Source organism: Oncorhynchus kisutch, linkage group LG20 (assembly GCF_002021735.2).
Source record: "Oncorhynchus kisutch isolate 150728-3 linkage group LG20, Okis_V2, whole genome shotgun sequence".
Classification (NCBI taxonomy): Eukaryota; Metazoa; Chordata; class Actinopteri; order Salmoniformes; family Salmonidae; genus Oncorhynchus; species Oncorhynchus kisutch.
Window position 1 is genome coordinate 25,106,450 of NC_034193.2, and position 25,971 is coordinate 25,132,420.

At 42.3% G+C, this 25,971-nt stretch overlaps 1 protein-coding gene across 5 annotated transcripts in view; it reads left to right on the forward strand.

The window, feature by feature from the left end:
* LOC109865530 (signal transducer and activator of transcription 5B) overlaps window positions 1-25,971 on the forward strand; it is a 36,438-nt gene extending 10,467 nt beyond the window's left edge. For 2 of the 5 annotated variants that reach the window (XM_020453787.2, XM_020453788.2), the window contains exons 9-19: window positions 3,709-3,888; window positions 9,736-9,823; window positions 11,298-11,420; window positions 11,853-11,945; window positions 12,144-12,350; window positions 12,868-12,962; window positions 13,606-13,748; window positions 14,084-14,239; window positions 14,322-14,373; window positions 14,680-14,787; window positions 20,755-25,971. In XM_020453787.2, the coding sequence (XP_020309376.1) occupies window positions 3,709-3,888; window positions 9,736-9,823; window positions 11,298-11,420; window positions 11,853-11,945; window positions 12,144-12,350; window positions 12,868-12,962; window positions 13,606-13,748; window positions 14,084-14,239; window positions 14,322-14,373; window positions 14,680-14,787; window positions 20,755-20,881 (1,372 nt within the window). In that variant the 3' untranslated portion in view covers window positions 20,882-25,971. Of the gene's footprint in view, window positions 1-3,708; window positions 3,889-9,735; window positions 9,824-11,297; window positions 11,421-11,852; window positions 11,946-12,143; window positions 12,351-12,867; window positions 12,963-13,605; window positions 13,846-14,083; window positions 14,240-14,321; window positions 14,374-14,679; window positions 14,788-20,509; window positions 20,594-20,754 lie in introns of those variants that run through there. The other 3 variants (XR_002251577.2, XM_020453789.2, XR_004204432.1) reach the window with 3 other exon arrangements.

A 25,971-nucleotide genomic window follows, 5' to 3' on the forward strand; every position in this document is an offset into this window, starting at 1 on the left:
ACACTCATTGGGGTGGTGTTGTCATCATGTTTGACAGTCTCCTGGAGGGTGAAGGAGTCTCCAAGAATTGACCATATCACAGTCTGCCGATATGGACAGCCGCATCAAGAGGATCCTCCTGGATGATGTATTTTGGGAGAGAGTGGTAAGCAGCCTGAAAATCCTGAAATTTATTGCAGTAGCCATTGCACAGATTGAGGGAGACAATGCCATTCTGTCTGATGTTCAGACTGTGCTTGCAGATGTAAGAGGAGAAATCCGTACTGCCCTGCCCACTTCACTGCCCTGCGCACTCCAAGCAGAGGAAACTGCAGTTCTGAATTGCATCAAAAAGCGTGAAAACTTCTGCCTGCAGCCCATACACGCCGCAGCGTACATGTTAGACCCCAACTATGCTGGCAAGAGTATCCTGTCTGGTGCAGAGATCAACAAGGCCTATAGTGTCATCACTACCGTGGCCTGGATGAGGGCAAGGTTCTTGGAGGTCTGGTAAAGTACGCTTCCAAGCAAGGGCTTTGGGATGGAGATGCAATATGGCAGTTGTGCCAACATATCTCATCTGGTGGAAGGGACTTTGTGGATCTGAGGCTCTTTCCCCTATTGCCTGCACCGTCTTCCAAATCCCACCAACATCAGCCACCTCAGAGGGCAACTGGTCCTTGTTTGAGAACACACATACCAAAGCACGCAACAGGCTGACCAATACAAGGGTAGAAAAATGGGTGGCCATCCAGGCAAATTTGAGTCTTTTTGCGCCCGACAACGAGCTATCCTCAACCAGGTAGGAAAGTAACTGTGAAGATGAGGCCTCAGAGTCTGATGTTCAAAAATTGGACATTGAGGAGGTCCAGGGAGAAGACATGGAAGCCTGAGAGGAAGACAACCAAAGCTTTAGTTTCTAGACTATCATTTTACAGATGTATGCTGAAAACGTTATTGGGAGATGCCATGGATCAATCAATATTCCCTTTTGTCCAATGAAATCATCCCATGTGACTCATTTGAAGTTCAATTCGTAAGGATTTAATCATTTCCAATTATGTCTACTTATGATAAGGTAAAATATTTGTTTCTGTATGGTATATATATATCCAATGCAAAAAACATCTACATTTTAATTGGTATTAACCTTGTTGAGGATGGCTATTCAGTCTGTCTTGACAGGAAGCCCAATAGCCATCACTGTTACATCCTCAGAAAGCATGAGCTCCTGAGTTTGGATAATCTTGTGCAATACACCGCCACATGTCTTGTATTCACGATCTTAAATGGCCTGGCTCCCGCTCCACTCAGTATTTTTGTTGAACAGAAACCCAAACATATGGATCTGCTGCCATAAGGTCTGCGATGAGAGGTGACTGTATAGTTCCCTTAAGGAAAAGCACCTTTTAGTAAATGCGCTTTCTCTGAGAGCTTCCCATGTCTGGAATACACTGCCATGTGCACTATCACACTTTCACAAAATGTATGAATACATGGCTAAAGGTCAATCAGATTTGTGATCCTAATCCCTAGCGGTGTATTGCCGCTTTCCATGTCTGTAGCTTGTGAGGTGCGGAAACACTTTGTTGCTTTTATAAATTTTATCTGGCTGCTTTTTGTTCTGTCTGTATGCTATGTCTTGCTTGTCCTATGTTGCGCTGCGTGTGCTCACTGCTCAATGATTGTCTATTGTAATTGTTTTTAATAACCTGCCCAGGGACTGCGGTTGAAAAGTAGCCGGCTGGCTAAAGCTGAAACGTTGATTAATGTGCACTGTCCCTGTAAAAATAAACTCAATATTAATTTGCTTATATTCCCACGGAAAGTTTCCACCTCACAATTATCCCCAAAATGTGCATCAGAAAACCAGTCAGTATCAGGTGTAACCACCATTCGCCTCGCACTTCTCCTTTGTAATGAGTTGATCCGATTGTGGAATGTTGTCCCACTCCTCTTCAATGGCTGTGCGAAGTTGCGGGATATTGGTGCAAACTGGAACATGCTGTCTTACTGAGCATCCCAAACATGCTCAATGGGTGACATGTCTGTTGAGTATGCAGGCCACTGGGACATTTTCATCTATCCGGAATTGTGTACAGGTCCTTTCAACATGTTTCATCTGCCCGGTACAGTTGAAACCGGGATTCATCCATGAAGAGCACACTTCTCCAGTGTGTTAGTTGCCATCGAAGTTGAGCATTTGCCCATTGAAGTTGGCTATGATGCCGAACTGCAGTCAGGTCAAGACCATGGGAAGGACGACGAGCACGGAGATGCGCTTCCCCGAGACGGTTTCTGACTGTTTGTGCAGGCATTCTTTGGTTGTGCAAACCCAGTTTCCTTAGCTGTGTCAATGGCTGGTGTCAGACGATCCCGCAGGGGAAGAAGCCGGATGTGGAGTTCCTGGGCTGGTATGGTTACACGTGTTCTGCTGTTGTGAGGCTGGTTGGACATACAGCCAAATTCTCTGGTACAGAAATGAACATTCAGTTCTCTGGCAACCGCTCTGGTGGACATTCCTGCAGTCAGCATGCAAATTGCATGACTTCAATCTTGAGACATCTGTGGACATTGTGTTGTGTGACAAACTGCTCATTTTTAAAGTGGCCTGTGTAATGATCATGTGTGGTGATCATGCTGTTTAATTAGCTTCTTGATAAGCCACACCTATCAGGTGGAAGGAGAGATGCTCACTAACATGGATGTAAACACATTTCTGGGGTCTTATTTCAGGTCATAAAACATTGGACCAACACTTTACATGTTTTATATTTTTGTTCAGTATATGATCATAAGTCATATAATGCCTGCTAAGAGCACAATCAGGAAAACCAACACTTTTTGTAGTTTCTTAAATAAAGTGCAATATGGGTTTGAAATCGATACGTAAACATGGCTGACATTGCGTAGGCCTATGCTATAAGGTTCTCTTACAAAGAGAAATATGTACTTGTGTGACTCATAAAGGTGGCGTGTCTGTAGCACGTACTTCTCATTTCACCCTCCGGGGTAATGTGATGGGCTGTCACTGTTAAGAAGCCCTGGAGGTCCAGCCACCTGTAATGAGCACAACACCAGGTGCGTTGGCCAATTCATTGACGACTTCTGCTTTAGCTTGCTTAGAGCGGGTACTGCTTGTTTGCTGAAGTCAGTGCGAGAGACCCAAGTTCGTAACGTGGCACGAGCACTTTCACAAGGTGCTGAAACCCCCTAATTCTTCTCAACCACCGAGAATGGGTGCATATCTGTGGCTATAAACATACCTATTTCTCTCTTGATATTCTTAGGCCCGATCAGAATCTGCTGCGAAGGGCTGCTTGAATGCAGAGGGGAGGCGTAGTTATTTTTTTTGCTCTGGTGCACGGAATACTGGGGTGATGGGCTCTAGTTGCTTTAACGGAATAGCCAGATGACGAGAGATTCTGCTCCGATTTTCCGAGGCGTACAACAGTGTAGGCAGCCTGTAGGCCTAGTGTGTTACATCTATGTATTCATTCAGCTTCAAAGTGCATCCCAAACTGAGATCCCAAAGCGGTTTGGTGTGAATCCGTGTACCATTACACCCCTACAATCTGTAGGTCATGTCATTTTATCTTGTACGCAGCCTCTAATCTTTTAAATGCAGTATTTACCCACTTTCTCTCTCTTTCTACCGAACCATCTTTCCTCCCTTGCTACATCCATCCCCCCCCCCCCTTCCACCTCCCTCAATCCCTCACCTATCAGTACGTTTATCATCGAGAAGCAGCCCCCCCAGGTGCTGAAGACCCAGACTAAGTTTGCGGCGACTGTGCGCCTACTGGTGGGCGGGAAGCTCAACGTGCACATGAACCCCCCGCAGGTCAAGGCAGTCATCGTCAGCGAGCAGCAGGCCAAGGCCCTTCTCAAGAATGAGAGCACCCGCAAGTGAGAAGCCACACACACACCCTCTGACAGGCATACACACTTAGACACACACAGGTCCGGATGGGGGTGGGGAGAAATGTTTGCTGTTTTAAAGCTTACTTCCTGCAATTTTACACTTTTCCATGACTTATGCCATGTTAATATATCAGAGTGACGGAAAAAATAGTGCCCTGCATGCCCGGTCTATAATTCAGCCATAATTATTACAGGTGTAGATGGCTAGCTAGATGACCTAGACTAATTTACCAATTACATTTTGTTTGTCTTTTACAGACTGGCTAATTGTGACTGTCAGTGATTTTGTTTAGAATCGCGCTGCAATGGATAGCTGCCGTTTTACGGTCTCCTGACCAATTCTTTTTTTTTGTTGCACAGATCTTAACTTGTTTGTACATAATGTTTCCACCATTGTTTCCTATGACCGAAAATACCTTCTGGACATCAGAACATTGATCACTAACCTCGATTTGCATCACAGGAGGTTGGATCATAATTGGTCATATGGACACAGAGAGAAACAGATTACACTGAGTGTACAATATATTAGGAACACCTGCTTGTTCCTGTACACACTGACTAGGTGAATCCAGGTGAAAGCTGTCATACCTTTGTGGATGTCGCCTGTTAAAAACCACTTCAGTCAGTGTAGACCGGTTAAAGAAGGATTTTCAAGCCTTGAGACATTGTTTATGTGCCATTCAGAGGGTGAATGGGCAAGACAAAATATTTAAGTGCCTTTGAACGTTGTATGGTAGTAGGTGCCATGTGCACCAGTTTTAGTGTGTTAAGAACTCAACCGCTGCTGGGTTTTTCACACTCAATGAACCTGATTGTGGAAAATGTATGCTCAGTTTGTTGTGCACCGTATTGCGGTACCGCTAGCAACATTTTAGCAACAGACTTATGGGCTAGCTGTCTAGTCTGTGTTTTTATAAATGTGCAATGAGCATAAAATAGATGCATAAGGAATTGGCAAATCGTTCTCATTCTGAGAAATTAGCATCTTATCCAGGTAGGCCATTTGATTTCAACATCTAAACAAAGTGAACGACCTATCGTTCAAACGGTTGGAGACAGACAGGAGGGTGTATTCATAACAGTTCAACTGTTCTACCTTGTTAGCAAAGCAAATAGATCCAAGGTGGCTGCACTTTAAATATAAAGGTTAGCTGCCTACTCACTAGCACTGGGCTTGTGCTTGAGAGATTGAGACCTGTGTTAACTTTCTATAATGCCCGCTACCAGAGTTGATCATTATTGTTGGATGTGCATTGTACATGGATGGTTCTGTTTATTTTTTTTTAAACAAATAGGGCATATTTATAGACATGAATGCCAGATCCGTGAATATAACTATTTTGATTAAATGATTAACTTTTTTGTGGGTCTTATGGTTGAAGGATCATATTTACTCTAGGTTTAATTTTACAAGCCCTGAATTCATGAATCATTCCTGGATGTTTGAAATGCAGTGTATTGACTTTAAAAATAAATAAAAAATTACTTGTCCAACAAAAATAGCTGGTCTATTTACCACCACTAACCGATGCTGGCACTAAGACCAACCTCAACGAGCTGTATAGGGCCAGAAGCGAACAGGAAAATGCTCTTTCTAGCATGTCACCTGTGCAACTAGAGGATACAAAAGTCCATCGCCTTTATTCATTAGTCAGTGTGGAGCTGCTGGACGAATGGCAAGTCATTTTGTTTGGCTTGTTAGTTAGCATTTTGTTTGGCTAGTTAGCTAGCCGGCTATGCGATCATTTGAATGATACATCAATTCAGCACTCCCCCACCCCCCCCCACCTGCCCTGGTTGTATGAACAATGTGGACTGCGGTGTGAGGGGTTGAGATATGCCCGTCTCCATAGGGGACTATTTCTGACTACTGCCGAGGTGTTGTGGTCTTTCTGGCGCTTATAGCTACCAAAGCATCACCTCGATGGGTGCTACACTTCAGTAGTGGACTGTCCAGCCTACCTACAGAGGAGGAGGAGTCAACAAACAAGGTGCCTGATGAAGAGTTTACAACCCTGTCTAAGTAACTGATTGATGCTGCTCCCTTTCTGTGCCATCAAAGCTCCTTCCGCTTAAGCTACTGCCAAGCCTTTTTGAATTGCCTTGCTGAACAACAACTTATCATCGGAAGTTGTGGAAGACCATCGCTCAAGACCTGCCAGATCTCTATATTTGTTTGTTTTTACAGCGTCTTTGAGATTCTCTTTGTAATGAAAAGCACTATATAAAATAAATGTATTATTACTCCACACACCGAATCAGATACAAAGTTCTCCCTCGCCCTCCATTTGGCAAATCTGACCATAACTCTCTATCCTGATTCCTGCTTACAAGCAAAAACTCAAACAGGAAGTACGGAAGTTGTCCGATTTAAGCAGATGCTAAGCTACAGGACTGTTTTGCTAGCACAGACTTTTACATGTTCTGGGATTCATCCGATGGAATTGGCATCATTAAGGAAGTGCATCGACGTCGTTGTCCCCAGAGTGACCTTACACACATATCCCAACCAGAAGCCAGGGATTACAGGCAACAGCCACACTGAGCTAAAGGCTAGAGCTGCTGCTTTCAAGGAGCGTGATACTAATCTGGACACTTATAAGAAATCCCGCTACGACCTCCAAGCCATCAAACAGGCAAAGCATCACAACAGGACTAAGATCAAACTCTACTACGCCGGCTCTGATGCTCATCGGATGTAGCAGGGCTTGCAAACTATCATGGATTACGAAGGGAATCCATGAGCTGCCCTGTGATGCGAGCCTACCAGACGAGCTAAATGCTTTCAAAGCTCGCTTCGAGGCAAGCGACACTGAACCATGCATGAGTGCCAGCTGTTCCAAATGACTGATCACGCTCTCCGTAGCTGATGTATGACTTTTAAACAGGTTAACATTTACAAGGTCGCAGGGCCAATCCGGTAATCAGGATGCATACTCTGAGCATGCTCTGGAAAGTGTCTTCTGACATTTATAACCTTTCTCTGACCCAGTCTGTATTACCTACATGTTTCAAGCAGACCACCATTGTCCCTATGCCCAACAACGCCAAGGTAACCTGTCTACATGACTATCGCCCCGTAGCACTCACATCTGTAGCCATGCAATGCTTTGAAGGCTGGTCATGGCTCACATCAAGGCCATCTTCCCAGACACCCTGGACCCACTCCAATTTGCATACTTCCTCCACAGATGACACAATCTCTATTGCACGCCACACTGCCCACTCCCATCCTGACAAGAGGTACACCTATGTGAAAATACTCATTGACTACAGCTCAATGTTTAACATCTTAGTGCCCTCAACTCATCACTAAGCAAAGGACCCTGGGACTGAACACCTGGCGGGCTGCCCCCAGGTGGTGAGGGTAGGCAACAACAACACATACAGCTGCGCCTTTGAAAGCACCTTGACTGGCTTCATCACCGCTTGGTATGGCAACTGCTTGCCATCCGACCACAAGGCGCTACAGAGGGTACTACAAGCGGTGTCAGAGAAAGGCCCTAGAAATGGTCAGACTCCAGCCACCCAAGTCGGGCTGTTCTCTCTGCTACCGCACGGCAAGCGGTACCAATGCACCAAGTCTGGAACCAACAGGACCCTGGTCAGTTTCTATCCCAAAGCCATAAGACTACTAAATAGTTAATCCGGGTAGCTATTTGCTTAGTTAATAGTTATCTGCATTGACCGTTTTGGAGGTAACTTTTTTGACTTATCGCATATGCTGCTACGGTTTTATCTATCAAATCCAATTTTTTGTCACGTGCTGAATACTACAGGTGTAGACCTTCCCGTGAAATGCTTACTTACGAGACCTTAACCACTGTACACTGTATAATATGTACATGCCGTTTAAGTCGGAAGTTTACATACACCTTAGCCAAATACATTTTAACTCAGTTTTTCACAATTCCTGAGATTTAATAAAAATTCCCTGTCTTAGGTCAGTTAGGTTCACCACTTTATTTTAAGAATGTGAAATGTCAGAATAATAGTAGAGAGGGATTTATTCCAGCTTTTATTACTTTCATCACATTCCCAGTGGGTCAGAAGTTTACATACACTCAATTAGTATTTGGTAGCATTGCCTCTAAATTGTTTAACTTGGGTCAAACTTTTCGGGTAGCCTTCCACAAGCTTTCCACAATAAGGTGGGTGAATTTTGACCCATTCCTCCTGACAGAGCTGGTGTAACTGAGTCAAGTTTGTAGGCCTCCTTGCTTGTGCATGCTTTTTCTGTTCTTCCCACAAATTTTCTATAGGATTGAGGTCAGGGCTTTGTGATGGCCACTCCAATACCTTGACTTTGTTTTATTGAAGCCATTTTGCCACGACTTTGGAATTATACTTGGGGTCATTGTTCATTTGGAAGACCCATTTGCGGCCAAGCTTTAACTTCCCGACTGATGTCTTGAGATGTTGCTTCAATATATCCATAGAATTTTCCTACCTCATGATGCCATCTATTTTGTGAAGTGCACCAGTCCCTCCTGCAGAAAAGCACCCCCACAACATGATGCTGCCACCCTGTGCTTCACGGTTGGGATGGTGTTCTTCGGCTTGCAAGCCTCCCCCTTTTTCCTCCAAACATAACGATGGTAATTATGGCCAAACAGTTCTATTTTTGTTTCATCAGACCAGAGGACATTTCTCCAGAAAGTACGATCTTTGTCCCCATGTGCAGTTGCAAACCGTAGCCTGGCTTTTTTTATGGCGGTTTTGGAGCAGTGGCTTCTTCCTTGCTGAGCGGCCTTTCAGGTTATGTCGGTATAGGACTCGTTTTACTGTGGAAATAGATACTTTTGTACCCGTTTCCTCCCAAATCTTTATCAAGGTCCTTTGCTGTTGTTCTGGGATTGATTTGCACTTTTCGCACCAAAGTGCATTCATCTCTAGGAGACACAACGTGTGTCCTTCCTGAGTGGTATGATGGCTGCGTGGTCCCTTGGTGTTTATACTTGCATACTATTGTTTGTACAGATGAACGTGGTACCTTCAGGCATTTGGAAATTGCTCCCAAGGATGAACCAGACCTGTGGAGGTCTACAATTAAAAAAAAAAAAAAAATTCCTGAGGTCTTGCCTGATATCTTTTGATTTTCCCATGATGTCAAGCAAAGAGGCACTGAGTTTGAAGGTAGGCCTTGAAATACATCCTAACTGACTTGTCAAAACTATAGTTTGTTAACAAGAAATGTGTGGAGTGGTTAAAAAATAGTTTTAATGACTCCAACCTAAGTGTATGTAAACTTCCGACTTCAACTGTATCTGCCTCAGTTACCTTGTACCTCTGCACATCAACTCGGTACTGGTACCCGTGTGTATATAGCCACGTTCTACTTTGTGTATTAATTATTACTTTTGTTATTGTGTTATTACATTATTTCTCTTCTTTCTTTCTGCATGGTCAGGAATGGCCTGGAGGAAACAGGTACAAAAGTATCTAAGCATTTCACTGTTAGTCTACACCTGTTGTTTACGAATGTGACGTAGAATATTTGATATATAATGAGGAAAGCTGCTAATGCGCAACTAAGTTTCGAAATTGCACCTTGTATATTCAAACTTTCAGCAGTAAGTTAAAGCCCTGATTGAGTTCCTATAAAAAGTTTGTTTTTTAAAAACTGAGGTCCGGACCACTTGTCTTTGTTGGCTACGGCCCTAAACACACACACACACACACACACACACAATGTGAAACTTCTACCAGGTCCAATTCTAGGGCCACTACTGTCACACGCAACCAAAAGTTGACAAATATACACATTTGTACATGTATGCACACGCACACAACAGTTTGACAGATTTATGTCTCTTGTCTGTGTTGCAGTGACAGCAGTGGAGAAATTCTCAACAACAACTGTGTGATGGAATACCACCGGACCACAGGAACCCTGAGTGCTCACTTCAGGAACATGGTGAGTGAGGATAAATAAGCAACCAACGCACAGTTTTTTTTTATTTTTATGTCAAACATGTACAGGTGTATTAACCCTTTACACCGTTGGAAATTGGCCAGAAGAAATATGAAAAGCACATGCATAAGCTTGGTAGCAATTGAAAGGGAACAATTTTGAGATTACGGGAGCATTATTAGACCAAAGTTGAGGATACAACGGATCACCTGACACAAGACTGAATCCAAACATTACAGAGTTGATCTTCTGTGCATTTTACATTTACTCTACTTTTTGCTGCATTTGTTGATAACGAAATCTGAAAATACATTCAGTAACATAAGAATATTTGTGCAAAATGTGGGGTAGGTGCAACATAAGACAAAAGAAAAATGACGACAAGAGCTCCCCTATGTGCTGTTGAGGAACTAGAGCAAGCACACTTGTAGTTTTGTTTGTAACACAGCCCTGCATCATACAATTACTGTTTACGGTGTATCCAAAAACGGGCCATTTTATAAATCGCGATCTAAGGTGGACATCATTTGAAAGGCTTGTTTTATTGCCAACATGATCAGCTAAGTTTCTAAAATATGATCCTAGTGTTTGGGCTTTCACAGGGCAATTCGGGTAGAAATGAGTCATGCGTGCGTTCAGGTGTGTGATCCGCAGCTCATTTTCTTGACAATGGACAAACCGGTTCATTCTGTTCAGAACAACACAGGGTTGTGATGCCATGTCATCTTGTAACTGTACATTAGATGTGGTGATCATAAACGTTGAAACTATGTATTATGTTATGGAAAGGTGAAGTACACATTTGGTGTTTATTGTAATCCTCAATGTCTCATCTTTCAACATACATAGTCCTCTTAATTTACATTGTTTCCATCTCGGACAACAAATGTGCAAAGGTTGTCCAATTTAGCGGGAGGGATGTGGGGTAAGTTCTTGTTGCGAGCGGTGCTCAAGTTCAGTACGGCTGTCAGTCAAAACCCATAAAGTGCTTTGAAGCGCAGAGCATAAGTTTAACTGTGCAGTCAGCTCGTTCCAATTTAGGGGCTTATCAGTGCTCAAATCTGCCATTTTCAACCTATGTACAGGTACGAGTGTCAAGGGTTGATACGCATGTGTGAATTGGAAATGTGTTTTTGCATATCCCAACTCCCCCTGAGACACCCTCTGAGAGTGGGGTCACGGCCTGGGTCTGCCATTATCAACAGCGACCCTGGAGCTATTAGGTTTAAGTGTTTTGTTCAAGGGCAGGTCGGCAGATTTTTCACCTTGTCAGCTCAGGGATTCGTTACTGGCCCAACACTCTAACCGCTAGGTTAGAATGAGTTATAAATACAATTACATGACTGATTTATTGTAATTGGCGTTTTACTCAAACCTTTTGTGGTTTTGCCAAATTGTGATACATATATGTATCAGTATTTTTGTAGTTGTGGTCGATAAACAGAGATTGTGTTTTGGTCTCTCCTGTGCTGTCTAGTCCCTGAAGCGGATCAAGCGGTCGGACCGTCGCGGGGCAGAGTCGGTCACAGAGGAGAAGTTCACTGTCATGTTTGAGTCTCAGTTCAGCGTGGGGGGCAACGAGCTGGTCTTCCACGTCAAGGTTACATGAAAATCCACTTCTAGAAACACCAGAGCCCAGTTTGTCTAAACATTTAATCCAGATCGAAATAATCCTGTGTTGTTCAATTCTGTGTAGTCTGTGGGCCCTCTTTTTAAAAAAAAAATTCTGCAGTTAAGGCAAAGAGAAGCAAATCTCTAACATACCTCATAATGCTATTACAAAGATCATGTTCTATGATACCATGATATTTGGTTTAAATATTGTCCGCATCCTTAAATGAAAGGGGAATTGAACGGGGCAACAAGATTGAGACAATACAGGATCATTTTGATCAGATTGGATGTCTTTCATTTCATTGACATCCATTCTTTAGTGAACTTTGAGTAGGATGACTTAAATTAGTCTATTTAATCACTTAATGCAGTCAGTGCAACTTTTATTTTGTATTCCCCCCCCCCCCCCCCCCCCCAGACATTATCTCTCCCCGTCGTGGTGATAGTTCACGGTAGTCAAGACAACAACGCCACGGCAACGGTCCTGTGGGACAACGCTTTTGCAGAGCCGGTGAGTTTATTGGCCTTTACTGGAAGACACTTTGCATACACCCCTGTCTCTTATCTGCCACTGTAGTTTATCTAAGCGTTGGAAAGGTTCGGAACAACTCCTGTATATATCATTATCTCTTTCCCTGATTTCTCTTTCCCTCTTTCCCTCTCCCTCATACACACACTCTGCTTTCCTCCTCCATCCCCCCTCCCCCAGGGCAGGGTGCCATTCGTCGTTCCTGACAAGGTGCTGTGGCCCCAGCTGTGTGAAGCCCTAGACATGAAATACAAGGCAGAGATGCACAGTGCCCGCGGCCTCTGCGACGACAACCTGGTCTTCCTGGCCCAGAAGGCATTCAGCAGCGCCAGCATAAACCAAGAAGACTACCGCAACATGACCATGTCCTGGGCCCAGTTCAACCGGGTACGACCGTTTTTGATTAAGACTTTTAGATTGTTTTACCACAGCAGTGACTATTATTACCGCCAGATGACCATGTCTTGCCCCCAGTACAAACAAGTTCTAACCGTTTCACCACTGACTACTACTGCGACATGACCATTAAACCACTGGAATAGAGATTGTTACCTCACAGATTTAAAGCTGGAATCCACGATGACGAAACGGCCACGTCCGTTTGCGGTATTACAACAAAAGTAATTTTACTGCAAACAACACTTCTTTTTTTTTTCTGCCCCTTGGAATTCATTGCACACACAATGAAAGAGCACTATGTATTGTAATTTAGTTGACCATTCTCAACAACGCTCCTCAGCTCGGCAACAATAACAATGGTGGTGGGGAGGCCAGTGGCGCTGTTTGACCCTACAGCGGATTCCATCTTTAAGACTTTAACAGCAATGCCAGTGTCAAAGTATTTGCAATAGAAAGAAAACCAATGGTATTGTGAACCAGGTTTGACTATCTATGCTATCCACAGGAGAGCTTGCCAGGGAGGAACTTCACTTTCTGGCAGTGGTTTGACGGAGTCATGGAGCTCATGAAGAAACACCTGAAGCCCCACTGGAATGACGGGTAAGAGAGGAGTGCTTCAATTCAGAGCTTTTCCATTAGTGGATGTGTGGCCAAATTCTCTGGATGCTTCTTCCCTATAGCTTAACAACCGTACCTTTTGCGCTCGTGCGGGATTATCTACTTTACACAACAGCAAAAAGTACGTACCTGCTGCTCGCTCTGCTACCGCTTCCGCCTCCTTCCTGTTCTTACTCACCCCACACATGATCGGCCGTCTTTGTCTGGTGTTCAAACTTTGACAAACTGCAACTGTAAAGTGCCTTTCTCTGTTGTAAGCTGTCTGTAATAAACGACAATCGAATTTACTGCTCGCACACATTGTAACATCTGTGGGACGGGGCGGTTCAATTCGCTCCTGTAGCCTCAGCCTTTCCATTAACCCTGTTATTAGACCATTTTTGATGAAAGGAATGAGTTGAATAAGCAGCCTTTTGACCATGCTCTTATTGTGAAAATATGTCTTTAGAATTGTGCAATGAAATAGGGCAACGTGTGTGGGCTCTTTTTTTTTCTTCTTTTTTTTTTACATTGTGTGTGAATTTGTGTGAGTGCTTGCGAGATGTTAACTTTCATACTGTGTGTGTGTGCGTGTGTACTGCGTATGCATGTGTATGTTTACGTACTGCGTATTCGTGTTACGCAGGGCGATATTGGGCTTTGTGAATAAACAGCAGGCCCAGGACATGCTGATGTCCAAGCCCAACGGGACCTTCCTGCTCCGCTTCAGTGACTCTGAGATCGGGGGCATCACCATCGCCTGGGTGGCAGAGAACCCTAACAAAGCGGGTACTGTACTCTACTACCCACCTAGGAGTAAGCAGAGTGTTTTCGGGCCAATACATGAGCCTATGCATGGTTCTCCACATCGTGTGATGGAGTGTAGGTAATTGAGGCAGGAAAAACGTTGTTGCTGATTTATTCAGTTGGTTGACAAATGGCTAACATAACGTAGATGCATATGATCTTAATATGTGACTTGTACACAAAGCTACTTAATGGACCTTTTAGATGTTCTCTGTCACCTTAGTCCAGGTCTCTTCCTCAAAAAAATGTGATGTCAATGACCCTAATCTGGCTAAATTGAGGTTGAAAGGATATTTTTCTATGATATTGTTCTGCAGGGGAGAGGCTGGTGTGGAACCTCATGCCGTACACCACCAAAGACTTTTCCATCCACTCACTAGCCGACCGCATCAGTGACCTCAACCACCTTATGTTCCTCTATCCCGACCGGCCCAAGGACGAGGTGTTCTCCAAGTACTACACCCCTCCCCTCTGTACGTACCCTCCTCATCCTTGACTTTATTTTTGTTAAATAAGTTAAGGTGATCTCAAATTTGTCTTCTCATTTCCTCTTAGCAAAAGCAGTGGATGGCTACGTCAAACCACAGATCAAGCAGGTTGTGCCAGAGTACGTATACTGTCATGCATATAACAACAATTTTTTTAAATATTTCTAAACCCACACACTGGACCGATTTTAATACCCAATTCCAAATCTGGCGCTAGCCTCTACTCTATCATATGGCGATTTGTAATTGGCCAATTGTGTGTAAATTACTTTTCTTTGTTTTTCTTTTGGTTTATGATAAAGACTCATGAAGCATTTCTAAGTTATATTCTTCAATAATCAATGGGTAAATACCCCAAATGTAAACAGTTTCCCAAATCCCAGACTGTAGCTTTAATGTGATTGTGCTTCCTGTCCTCCCTGTAGATTCACTACTCCCAACCCTGAGCCGTCCAGTGGGAACCCCACCTACATGGACCAGGCACCCTCCCCGTCAGTGGCTCACCCCATCAACTTTGCAATTTTCCCTCCCATGTAAGTACACTACAGATGGGGAAATTATCAATGTACAGCAGTGACTAGTCATTAGATGACATGCAGTTCCCTCTAAGCTGCGTGCTTGCCCGGCTACCCACCTCCCCCCACGACTGCCGCGCAGAAGAAATACCAGCTCACGCAGAGATGCACAAGTATACTCCGTTAGTTTACACTATTTATTTATATCAGTGTTTCCCTCTAATATATGGGACTTGTGATTGAATCAACATATCACCAACCCTTTGAAAGCAACAAAACTAGCGTTGCAAGATTGAGTCAGGGATTTTGTTGTAGGTAGAGCGCACTAGAGGAGAATTCTGACAGGTAACCTACGAGCGGTATTTTTCTTTATCCCACCATCGCGAGTGGGTGCGCTTATCAGATCAAAGTGCAGATTCGCGTGTGCACATTTGTTGATATTTACAAGTTATTAGCCCATATAGATGTATATCTGTAGATATTTATGTGTGTATGTATAATTAAAAACTACAAATTGTGTTTTATGTAGGAATTGGTTTGAAGCCGAAGAATAAAATTAATTCACATGAGCACCCAATATGCGTATTTCACTCATGCGCTATTTTACTTCCAACAATGTGTAGGCAGGTTGCTTAGGATTCAAACATTCTCAAACAGCCTAATTCATACTCTTCAGCGGCATAATGGACTTTACAGTGACCTGCTATTAAAATAATGTTTATCATTAGGCTATAGTAGGTCAAAGCTGTGTGCTACAAAACCTGGGTAGCTCATGGGTGAAGTACGCATGTGAATTTTGCTACACGTTTGAATCATAAAAACAAGAAAGCAACATTTTGTCCGGTGAAGTCCACAAAACATTGCATGTAACAATCAGATACTTGACTTACAACATGGTCAAGCAAGTTAATTTAACAACCTCTACAGGATCGGTGTCCCTCACGCGTTACGGTTGAGCTAATGTGATTAGCATGAGGTTGTAAGTAACAAGGACATTTCCCAGGACATAGACATATCTGATATGGGCAGGAATCTTAAATTCTTGTTGATCTAACTGCACTGTCCAATTTACAGTAGCTATTATAGTGATAGAATACCTTGCTATTGTTTGAGGAGTGCACAGTCATGAACCTGAAAATGTATTAATAAACCAATTAGGCACATTTGAGCAGTCTTATATAGCAATGCATTTCAGAAATGCAATGCAATTGAATCCGTCTAATACTTTGCACAAAAAATCTAAATTGCACCTGGGCTGGAATAATACATTTTGGCCTTTCTCTTGTATTTCAAAGATGGAACAAAAACTTATTTAAATTTGTGTTATCTTTTACCAGATCTGTAAAAAATCTGTAAAATGTTTTTCTATATTTTCCTACATTAATTTCAAATTTCCACAAACTTCAAAGTGTTTCCTTTCAAATGGTAGCAAGAATATGCATATCCTTGCTTCAGCTAGTTAGATTTGGGTATGTCATTTTAGGTGAAAATGGGGGGGGGGGTTGAGGTTTGCTTCCAACATTTTCGGACTACCTAACAGCTGTTGATTTAAAACCAGAGTTACCGCAAGTTGCAAAGAAAACAGGAGCTGCCTCCACTATTCCAGCACCATTTCAACATCAAATCACCTATGCTTAGTCTAATACAGTGACAACTTAAAAATACCAAAAGTTTTTGTCCAATCAACTGTAAGCTAAATATGTTGTGGCTGTAAATGGCACTGATTTGTGTGTTGACTCACTACTTGTAGAGGAACGCCAATTTCATGTTGCTGAAACGGTCTATGACTCCATCATATAGTACACACTTTTTAGATTTTGTTGTCCTAGGCTAACTACTAAGTTGCTTGCTCGCTAGCCTAACTTATTTCATGGGCAACTATGAGCCAGCATGTTAACATTAGCCTACTACATATTGAACTTCAATCATCTAAGGCCAGGCGTACAATGTATGAGTTTATGGCTAGATCAGAATCGCCATTATAATCATTAGCTGGTACGGAGATTTAAGTAAAACTACAAGTCCAAATCCTGATCTTCATCCATGGCTAATTTAGGAAATGGACGATTTTAGCCACTGGAGGACAATGACACTTTCTGTCAATTACATTTTACTTTTATTGTGATTGGTGTGAAGCCAAATCCAAGCTGGCTTCCCTTGACCCTTTTTTTTTTTTTTTTTCTACTCCAGGACCATTCAAAGTTGAGCTCACTCAGTTTAGCTCAACCCTGATTTACTATTATTTTCTTACCAAAGGAGTCCAAATGCTCACTGGCTTTCCTTACTATTGAATTCAATGCTATTGGGGGGGGGGGGGGGGGGGTTCTAAGCTGACATTTGGAATTGTTGTCTGATGGTGACGGTAAGCTTTCATTGCACAGTGTTTTGTTCGTTCACTCTGTACTGATTTTTTTTAAAGATTTATTTCTCTGGCTTGGTTAAAAAAACACGTCTAAAACAGTTGCTGTATTGAAACTGGTAACATAGCTAACCAAGTTGGCAAGCGCAATGTTTTATACAGTACATTTTAGTACGTTACAGCCTTATTCTAAAATGTATTAAATAAAAATACAAAATCCTCATCAATCTACACACAATACCCCCATAATGACAAAGCGAAAACAGGTTTTTAGAAATGTTTGCAAATGTATTTATATATTTTTTTTACGGTGACTTTCCAAGTGGCGCAGCATTCTAAGGCACTGATCAGTGCTAGATGCATCACTACAGATCCTGGTTTGATCCTGGGCTGTGTCGGAACTGCGTCGTCCGGGTTAAGGGAGGGTTTGGCCAGCTGGGATGTCCTTGTCCCATCGTGCTCTAGCTACTCCTTTTGGCGGCCGGGCTCATGCATGCTGGCTTCAGTTGCCAGCTGTATGGTGTTTCCTTCCACACATTGGTACGGCTGGCTTCCGGGTTAAGCGAGAAGTGTGTCTTGAAGCAGTGCGGCTTGGCGGGGTCTTGTTTCAGAGGACACATTTCTCTCGACCTTCACCTTTCCCGAGTGCATGGCAGTTGCAGCGATGGGACAAGACTGTAACTACCAATTTGAATATCACAAAAAGGGGATAAAAAGTACATAATTAAATAAACATAATTTACATAGGTATTCAGACCCTTTGCTATGAGACTCAAAATGTAGCTCCTGTTTCCATTGATCATCCTTGATGTTTGGAGTCTACCTTTGGTAAATTCAATTGATTGGACAGGATTTGGAAAGGCACACACCTGTCTATATAAGGTCCCACAGTTGACAGTGCATGGCAGAACAAAAACCAAGCCATGTGGTCAAAGGACTTGTCCGTAGAGCTCAGAGACAAGATTGTGTCAAGGTACAGAACTGGGGAAGGGTACCAAAAAATTGCTGCGGAATTGAATGTCCCCAAGAACACACTGGCTTCCATCATTCTTAAATGGAAGAAGTTTGGAAAAACCAAGAGACTTCGTAGAGCTGGCCACCGAGCCAAACTGCGCAATCGGGGGAGAAAGTGCATTGGTCAGGAAGGTGACCAAGAACCCGATGCTCACTCTGATAGAGCTCCAGTGTTCCTCTGTGGAGATGGTTGTCCTCCTGGAACTTTCTCCCATCTCCGCAGCACTCCACCTATCAGGCCTTTATGGTAGTGGCCAGACAGAAGCCACCCCTCAGTAAAAGGCAAATGACAGCCCGCTTGGAGTTTGCCAAAAGGCACCTAAAGGACTCTCAGACCATAAGAAACCAGATTATCTGGTTTGATGAAACCAAGATTGAAGTCTTTGACCTGAATGCCAAGTGTCACATCTGGAGGAAACCAGGCACCATCCCTACGGTGAAGCATGGTGGCGGCAGCATCATGCTGTGAGGTTGTTTTTCAGCTCCAGGGACTTGTAGACTAGGACAACAGGACAACGACCCTAAGCTCACAGCCAAGACAACGCAGGAGTGGCTTCGGGACAAGTCTCAATGTCCTTCAGTGGCCCAGCCAGCGCCCGGACTAGAACCCGGTAGAACATCTCTGGAGAGACCTGAAAATAGCTGTGCAACGACGCTCCCCATTCAACCTGACAGAGCTCGAGAGGAACTGCAGAGAACAATGAGAGAAACTCCCCAAATACAGGTGTGCCAAGCTTGTAGAGTCATACCCAAGAAGACTCTAGGCTGTAATCGCTGCCAAAGGTGCTTCAACAAAGCACTGAGTAATGGGCTTGAATACTTATGTAAATGTCATATTTCAGTTTTTGCTTTGTCATTATGGGGTATTGTGTGTAGATTGAAGGTTAAAAACAATTGAATCCATTTTAGAATCAGGCTGTAATGTGGAAAAAGTCGATGTTTTTGATACTTTCCGTAAATAGCTATTTCCATGTGCAAATGTTATGGAATGCATTTGCTCCATTTGGTTTTACTGGTAGACCACTCTGATAGGCCTACATTATGCTCAAATAGCCACAGTAGCCTATTTGGCCACTGTATAAAACTAACCTCTGTATGGTGAACACACGCTGGAAGTTTCTCACAATGTTTAAGTTTCTGCTCACAAGACCTGAAATTGACTTTGAGCTGATTTATTGTTCATGTATTTAACGTTTTGGATGATTTTATATCTATATTTGGCTCCAAGTATCGATTTATTTTTTCTAATAATACAATTTTGATAACACACACACACACACCTATCTATCTAAAGGTTTGGACACCTACCCACTCAAGTGTGTTTCTTTATTTGTAACATTTTCTACACTGTAGAATAATAGTGAAGACCTCAACTATGAAATAACACATATGGAATAATGTAGTAACCCAAAATGTTTTTAACAAACCAAAATATATTCTAGATTCTTCAAAGTAGCCACCCTTTGCCTTTGACAGCTTTGCACACTTTGCTTTCTCTCAACCAGCTTCACCTGGAATGCTTTTCCAACAGTCTTGAAGGAGTTCCCACATGCTGAGCACGTATTGGCTGCTTTTCCTTCACTTTGTGGTCCAACTCATCCCAAACCATCTCAATTGGGTTGAGGTCAGGTGATTGTGGAGGCCAGGTCATCTGAAGCTGGTTAAGAGAATTCCAAGAGTGTGCAAAGCTGTCAAGGCAAAAGGTGGCTACTTTGAAGCATCACACAGAAACGCCAATATAAACCGTTATATTCTCTCTTGATATCGGAAAAAGTCCGATTGGAATCAAAATCCCTACCCTTGACTTTCAAGGCTAGCACACTACAAACTGTACCAGAAGCCCAGTCAAGGCTTGCTTAGTCACAGGTTTCCTAATATGGTCGTTTTCGGAAGGTTGCAACAGACAAAGCATTGCGGATTGAAATGCCCTGAAAAGAGCTGACGTGATGTCTAGGGCTGGGAATTGCCAGGGACAATACAATATTATCACTGTACTTCAGTGCCGATACCATATGTTTTAGAGATTCTATATGTATTTTGATTCGATACTGCAATTTTTGTGAGTCAATGTTCCAAACATTGCTCACTATACATCTGCTGCAGGGGGACAATTAGAGAGCCATGACAAAACCAAGTTTTGATCAGTCGTGGAGATAAGGTAATGGGTTAAACTTGTTGGCTCACCTTTAAAAAAAAAAAAAAGAAGAGAATGAGATAAAATGATGAGAAATACTGCCTAGCAAATCAATACTTGGAGTCATAGTATCTGTATAAAACCGGAAAACCAATTATATTGCGACACAATACTACCCTCAAATTCAACTCTGGACTTCAAATTGCATTTTTTCATTGTTCCTCTCTAATCAGGGACTGATTTAGATGTGGGACACCAGGTGGGTGCAATTAATTATCAGGGAGAACAGAAAACCATCAGGCTTCGGACCTCGTAGGGTAAGAGTTCAATACCCCTGCCCTACTATATAGATTCTTTCCCCCATCACTAATGATTCCTTTTCTCTACATGTCCGGCTTTTGGTACAGATATTCTATCAGATATCACACAACGTTATGCCTTACTGATTGCGGTCTGTATGTCTCCCTTCCCACCCCAGCAGAAGTGACCCCATGATGGACGCAGATGGAGAGTTTGACCTGGAAGACACCATGGATGTGGCCCGACACGTGGAGGAACTTCTGCGGCGGCCCATGGCCAACCAGTGGGACGGCCAACAGTCCTGAACAAGGGTCAAGAGCAAGCACCCAGAAAACATCCAATGGTTTTGGTCCCATTGCCTATTTTTTTTTTTTGTCAATTCTCAAAGGTAAAATGTAATATTTGACAGTTCTTGGATTATTTTCTGATCTTCTTGATGTGGCAATTGATTATTTGAAAGAAATAACTAATTGTACCTGAAGAAAAAGCACAGTTGAAAAGGTTTGTTTGGAAGTAAGTACTGAGAAAAATGTAGAAATGTGTGTTACTACAATATACAGCAATATTTTTACAAAAATGTTTAGCTATGCTGCTTATGGCCATCCTCCGAAAATGTTTAAAGAGCAGGAAGGCCTGCACACTGTTTTTATGCTCCCAATTCACAGCTTTATTGACAACGTTTCGATCCGAACCAGTCAAACAAGGTCAGGTCAAACAAATGGAGTGCTCACATCCGAAAATGTACACGTTTCACCTCACATGACCATGACACATGGTGGGTGTGGAAACAATTCAATTAACTTTCTCACAGTTAATCCGAGGTACATGTGGTCCTAAAGGATTATAGTCATACAAATAGGGCTGAGTTAACCTAGGCAACTTTTTTTTTTTTTTAAGGCCATAGATATAATTAGTGTTCCTTTTCAAAAACCAACTTGTGTACCTCTAATAATTTAGATATCAATGAGATGGGCACGTGTAGTAGTCTTCGAATATATAATATGTACAAAATGACCAAGTGGAGACCTGGCCGTCAAGACAAATCAACGTAACATATTTATGTAAAAAATAGTCTATCAAATTCTTTGTTCATAGCTTTAGGAGACATGGTGGACAAACGGGGAATCCAATGCGATTCTCTTCTCAGTAATAGATTAACAGTACCCCACCCCCCAAGTAGCCTTAACATGTTCAATACCCGTTTATCTCAGAGAGCTGTTGTGACGAGCCTCTGTGAAACGTGCAGCCACAGTTTCTCTGATCAAGAGTCCTGATATTTCTCTTGTGTTCTATGTTTTCACAGCTCGTTTCATTTTTCCTTCATGGCATAGACCACAAATGCACTTGATCAGGTATACCATTTTTTGGTTTGTATAACACGTGATACACTTAATCTTAATGGCCTTGCCTGTGATGGGTTGATTGAAAGTTGTGCATTTGTTCTTAGTCACACTGGGTACATCGGCCACATCTGTAATTACTGTCCGGCACGTTATCTAGGAGGGTGCTACGTGGCATCGGTGGGAAGGGATGGTTTGGGAGTGAAGCTAGGTCATGTTTTTCTAACGGTCCCGTGCGTCATACAGCCAATCTTCTGGTAACGGTAACGGCAGGAAGCCTAGTGGTTAGAGCGTTGAGCCAGTTACCAAAAGGTTGCTAGATTGAATCTCCCCGCCGACAAGGTAAAAATATGTTGTTCTACCACTGAGAAAGGCAGTTAACCCACTGTTCCCCGAGTTCCGAAGACCTGGATGTTGATTTAAGTTTGATTTTTAAATGCGGGAGACGCATTTCAGTTGAAGGCATTCAGTTGTTCAACTGACTAGGTATCCCCTTTCCCTGTTTGAAGCGTTCATACAGACAGTGCACTTGATTGTACTACAGATCCTGCTTATACAACTGTATTGGGTGATAGGGAGGCTCTTTTTCAGGGAAACGGTACTTTTACTCTTCAGGTTGGTATCGTCAAAGAGAGGCGCTATAGTCAAAGTACACCGCAATTTCTTTAAATGCTCAGTGCTCTATTTGTTTCCAAAGGTTTGGAATGTAACTATTAAATTATTTGAATCTTGCGTCTCTACACCGTTTAAATTCAAAATCAACATAACAAAATTGCCATTCAGAATGAATTATGTTTGAAGTAGATTCCACCGTTGAGTATTTGAAATACGATAGTACAGTATTTTGACCCTTTGCCTCCTCAAAATGGGGCCCTTGGTTTGAAACGCCATGTGCTGTGTACATTCTGCCTCACATTACATGCGTAATAATACATGTACAGTATCTTCTGCCTTTGAATGTCAAGTTTAATAGCCTTAATTCAAACTCCTCTTGCTTCTTATTACACTGAACTAGTTTCACTTAGTGTATCAGTTTATTTTTCGAAACAAATTAACTGTTAACTAGTAACTTAACTATTGAATTGCTACTCAAATTCATCAGACTACATTATAAACTCAGCGATAACCAATGACCCACTCTCTTTTTGCTTGATTTAATTTAGTATGAATTAAAAACAAAACATAAAATTGACCTTTTGCCCAGATCATACCTTGTTGTTTAAGATGTTAATGTTAAGTGTTACCCATTCACTGAAAATATAAATTTTGAATGGGCTGTGTGATCATGTATTGATATTTCTTTTGACTGTATGCAATCATGTTTTTTGTTAAATATATTTGCAGGCACGCCACCCCTGTTCCTGACACTTAGCTACCCACTCTTTATCTCAAGTACCACATACAGCTACTACCTTATTTGCCTATTCAGAAGTACTTGCGCAGTATCGTAGCTTCTCTCCTTCTCTTTCTGTGCCTTAAGACACTGACCACGATTGTGAAGTGGCAACATCAATGTCCAGGCAAGAGATTGTATAACCACCTACCTTTAGTATGCTCTCCCTTGCCTTTACAGCACTGCATTCTGCAGGGCATGGGCATTGTTGTGGAGTGTAGATTTAAAAAAAAAAAATATATATATATATATATATATATATATATATATATACACACACACACACACACACAGTGCCTTGCAAAAGTAGACATCCCCCTTGGCGTTTTGCCTATTTTGTTGCATTACAACCTGTATTTTAAATTGATATTTATTTGAATTTCATGTAATGGACGTACACAAAATAGTCTAAATTGGTGAAGTGAAATTTAAAAAAAAATGTGTCAGATAGATAGATATAGATATATATATGATAGATTTGCTATGAAGCCCCTAAATAAAATCTGATGCAACCAATTACCTTCAGAAGTCACAATTAAAGTCCACCTCTGTGCAATCTAAGTGTCACGTGATCTCGGTGTATGTGTATATATATATATATACACACACACACACACACACCTGTTCTGAAAGGCCCCAGAGTCTGCAACACCATTAAGCAAGGGGCACCAGCAAGCAAGCGGCACCATGAAAACCTCAATCGAAACAGGTCAAGAACAAAGTTGTGAAGTACAGATCAGGGTTCAGTTGTGAAAAAAAGAAATATATAAAACTTTGAACATCCCACGGAGCACCATTTACCACCAGGCAAGGAGGGCATTAATCAGAGAGGCAACAAAGAGCACAAAGATAACCCTGAAGGAGCTGCAAAGCTACACAACGGAGATTGGAGTATCTGTCCATAGGACCACTTTAAGCCGTACACTCCACAGAGCTGTTCTTTACGGGAGAGTGGCCAGAAAAATAAGCAAACATGTTTGATGTTCGCCAAAAGGCATGTGGGAGACTCCCCAAACATATGGAAGAAGGTACTCTGGTCAGATGAGACTAAAATTGAGCTTTTTGGCGCAAACCCAACACCCGTCATCACCCTGAGAACACCATCCCCACAGTGAAGCATGGTGGTTGCAGCATCATGCTGTGGGGATGTTTTTCACCGGCAGGGACTGGGAAACTGGTCATAATTGAAGGAATAATGGATGACGCTAAATACAGGGAAATTCTTGAGAGAAACCTGTTTGTCTTCCAGAGATTTGAGACTGGGACAGATCTCCACCTTCCAGCAGGACCCTGAGCATACGCTAAAGCAACACTCAAGTTGTTTTAAGGGGAAACATTTTAAATGTCTTTGAATGGCCTAGTCAAAGCCCAGACCTCAATCCAATTGGGAATCTGTGGTATGACTTAAAGATTGCTGTACACCAGCGGAACCCATCAAACTTGAAGGAGCTGGAGCAGTTTTGCCTAGAAAATTGGGCAAAAATCCCAGTGGCTAGATGTGCCAAGCTTATTGAGACATACCAGAAGAGACTTCCAGCTGTAGTTGCTACAAAAGGTGGCTCTACAAAGTATTGACTGGGGGGTGAATAGTTGTCTTTTTTTTCTTATTTCTTGCTTGTTTCACAATAAAACATATTTTGCATCTTCAAGGTGGTAGGCATGTTGTGGAACTCAAATGATACAAACTGCCCAAAAATATTTTTTAATTCCCGGGTCTAAGGCAAAAAATATGAAAAATGCCCAGGGGGGTGAATACTTTTGCAAACCACTATGTTATGAAGAACACCCAAGCCTCTGACATGGTAGAATTACGTAATAAGGCCTGGGGGGGGGGGGGGGGGGGGTGTGTATTGCCCATATACCACAGCTAAGTGCTATTCTTGTGTACGCCGCAATGCACAGTGCCTGGATACAGCCCTTAGCCTTGGCATATTAGCCATATACCACAACCCCCTGAGGTGCCTTATTGCTTTTATAAACTGATTGCCAATGTGAATAGAGAACTAAAAATGTTATTTCCATACCCGTGGTATACGGTCTAATATACCACGGCTGTCTATCAGCATTCAGGGCTCGAACCACCCAGGTTATAATAATGAATCACATGAACTCTGACGTTTCTGTCAGTGACGTACCAGGTTTGCCTACTGAACGTAGCCCAGGTTTAACCCCTTATTACCCTCCCCATTGATCATAGTAGTGAATTATGTTGCTAGTCTCAGGAAAAGATACTTTGTAGTGTTCATCCCAGAGAATTTGAGGTGACCACACCTTAGGAAGAGATGAAATAGTGCCTACCTGTCTAAATTTACTGCATGTATTCAGAGCTAGCTATTTTCTTGTGCTATTTTACCACCATAATGCTATAAATTAAAGTTTACTAACAAATGTCAAATGGGTAGCGTGGATATGAGCTTTTTCACTCACAACACCATTTGTTTTGTTGCTTTGCTTAAGTCTATTTTCTCAGCATTTTTGTTTTTTTTCTTGTTCAAGTCCAGACGTATATGGGAAAGTACTGTACAAATTGTCCTTTTTATTTGTAATTCACCTGTATTTCTTAACTGTGTGGGTTTTAGTCTTGAATATCTGGGTTGTAATTACACAAAGCAGAACCAAGAAATCAGAAAGCTAACTTTGATTAACAGAGAAATAACTTTTC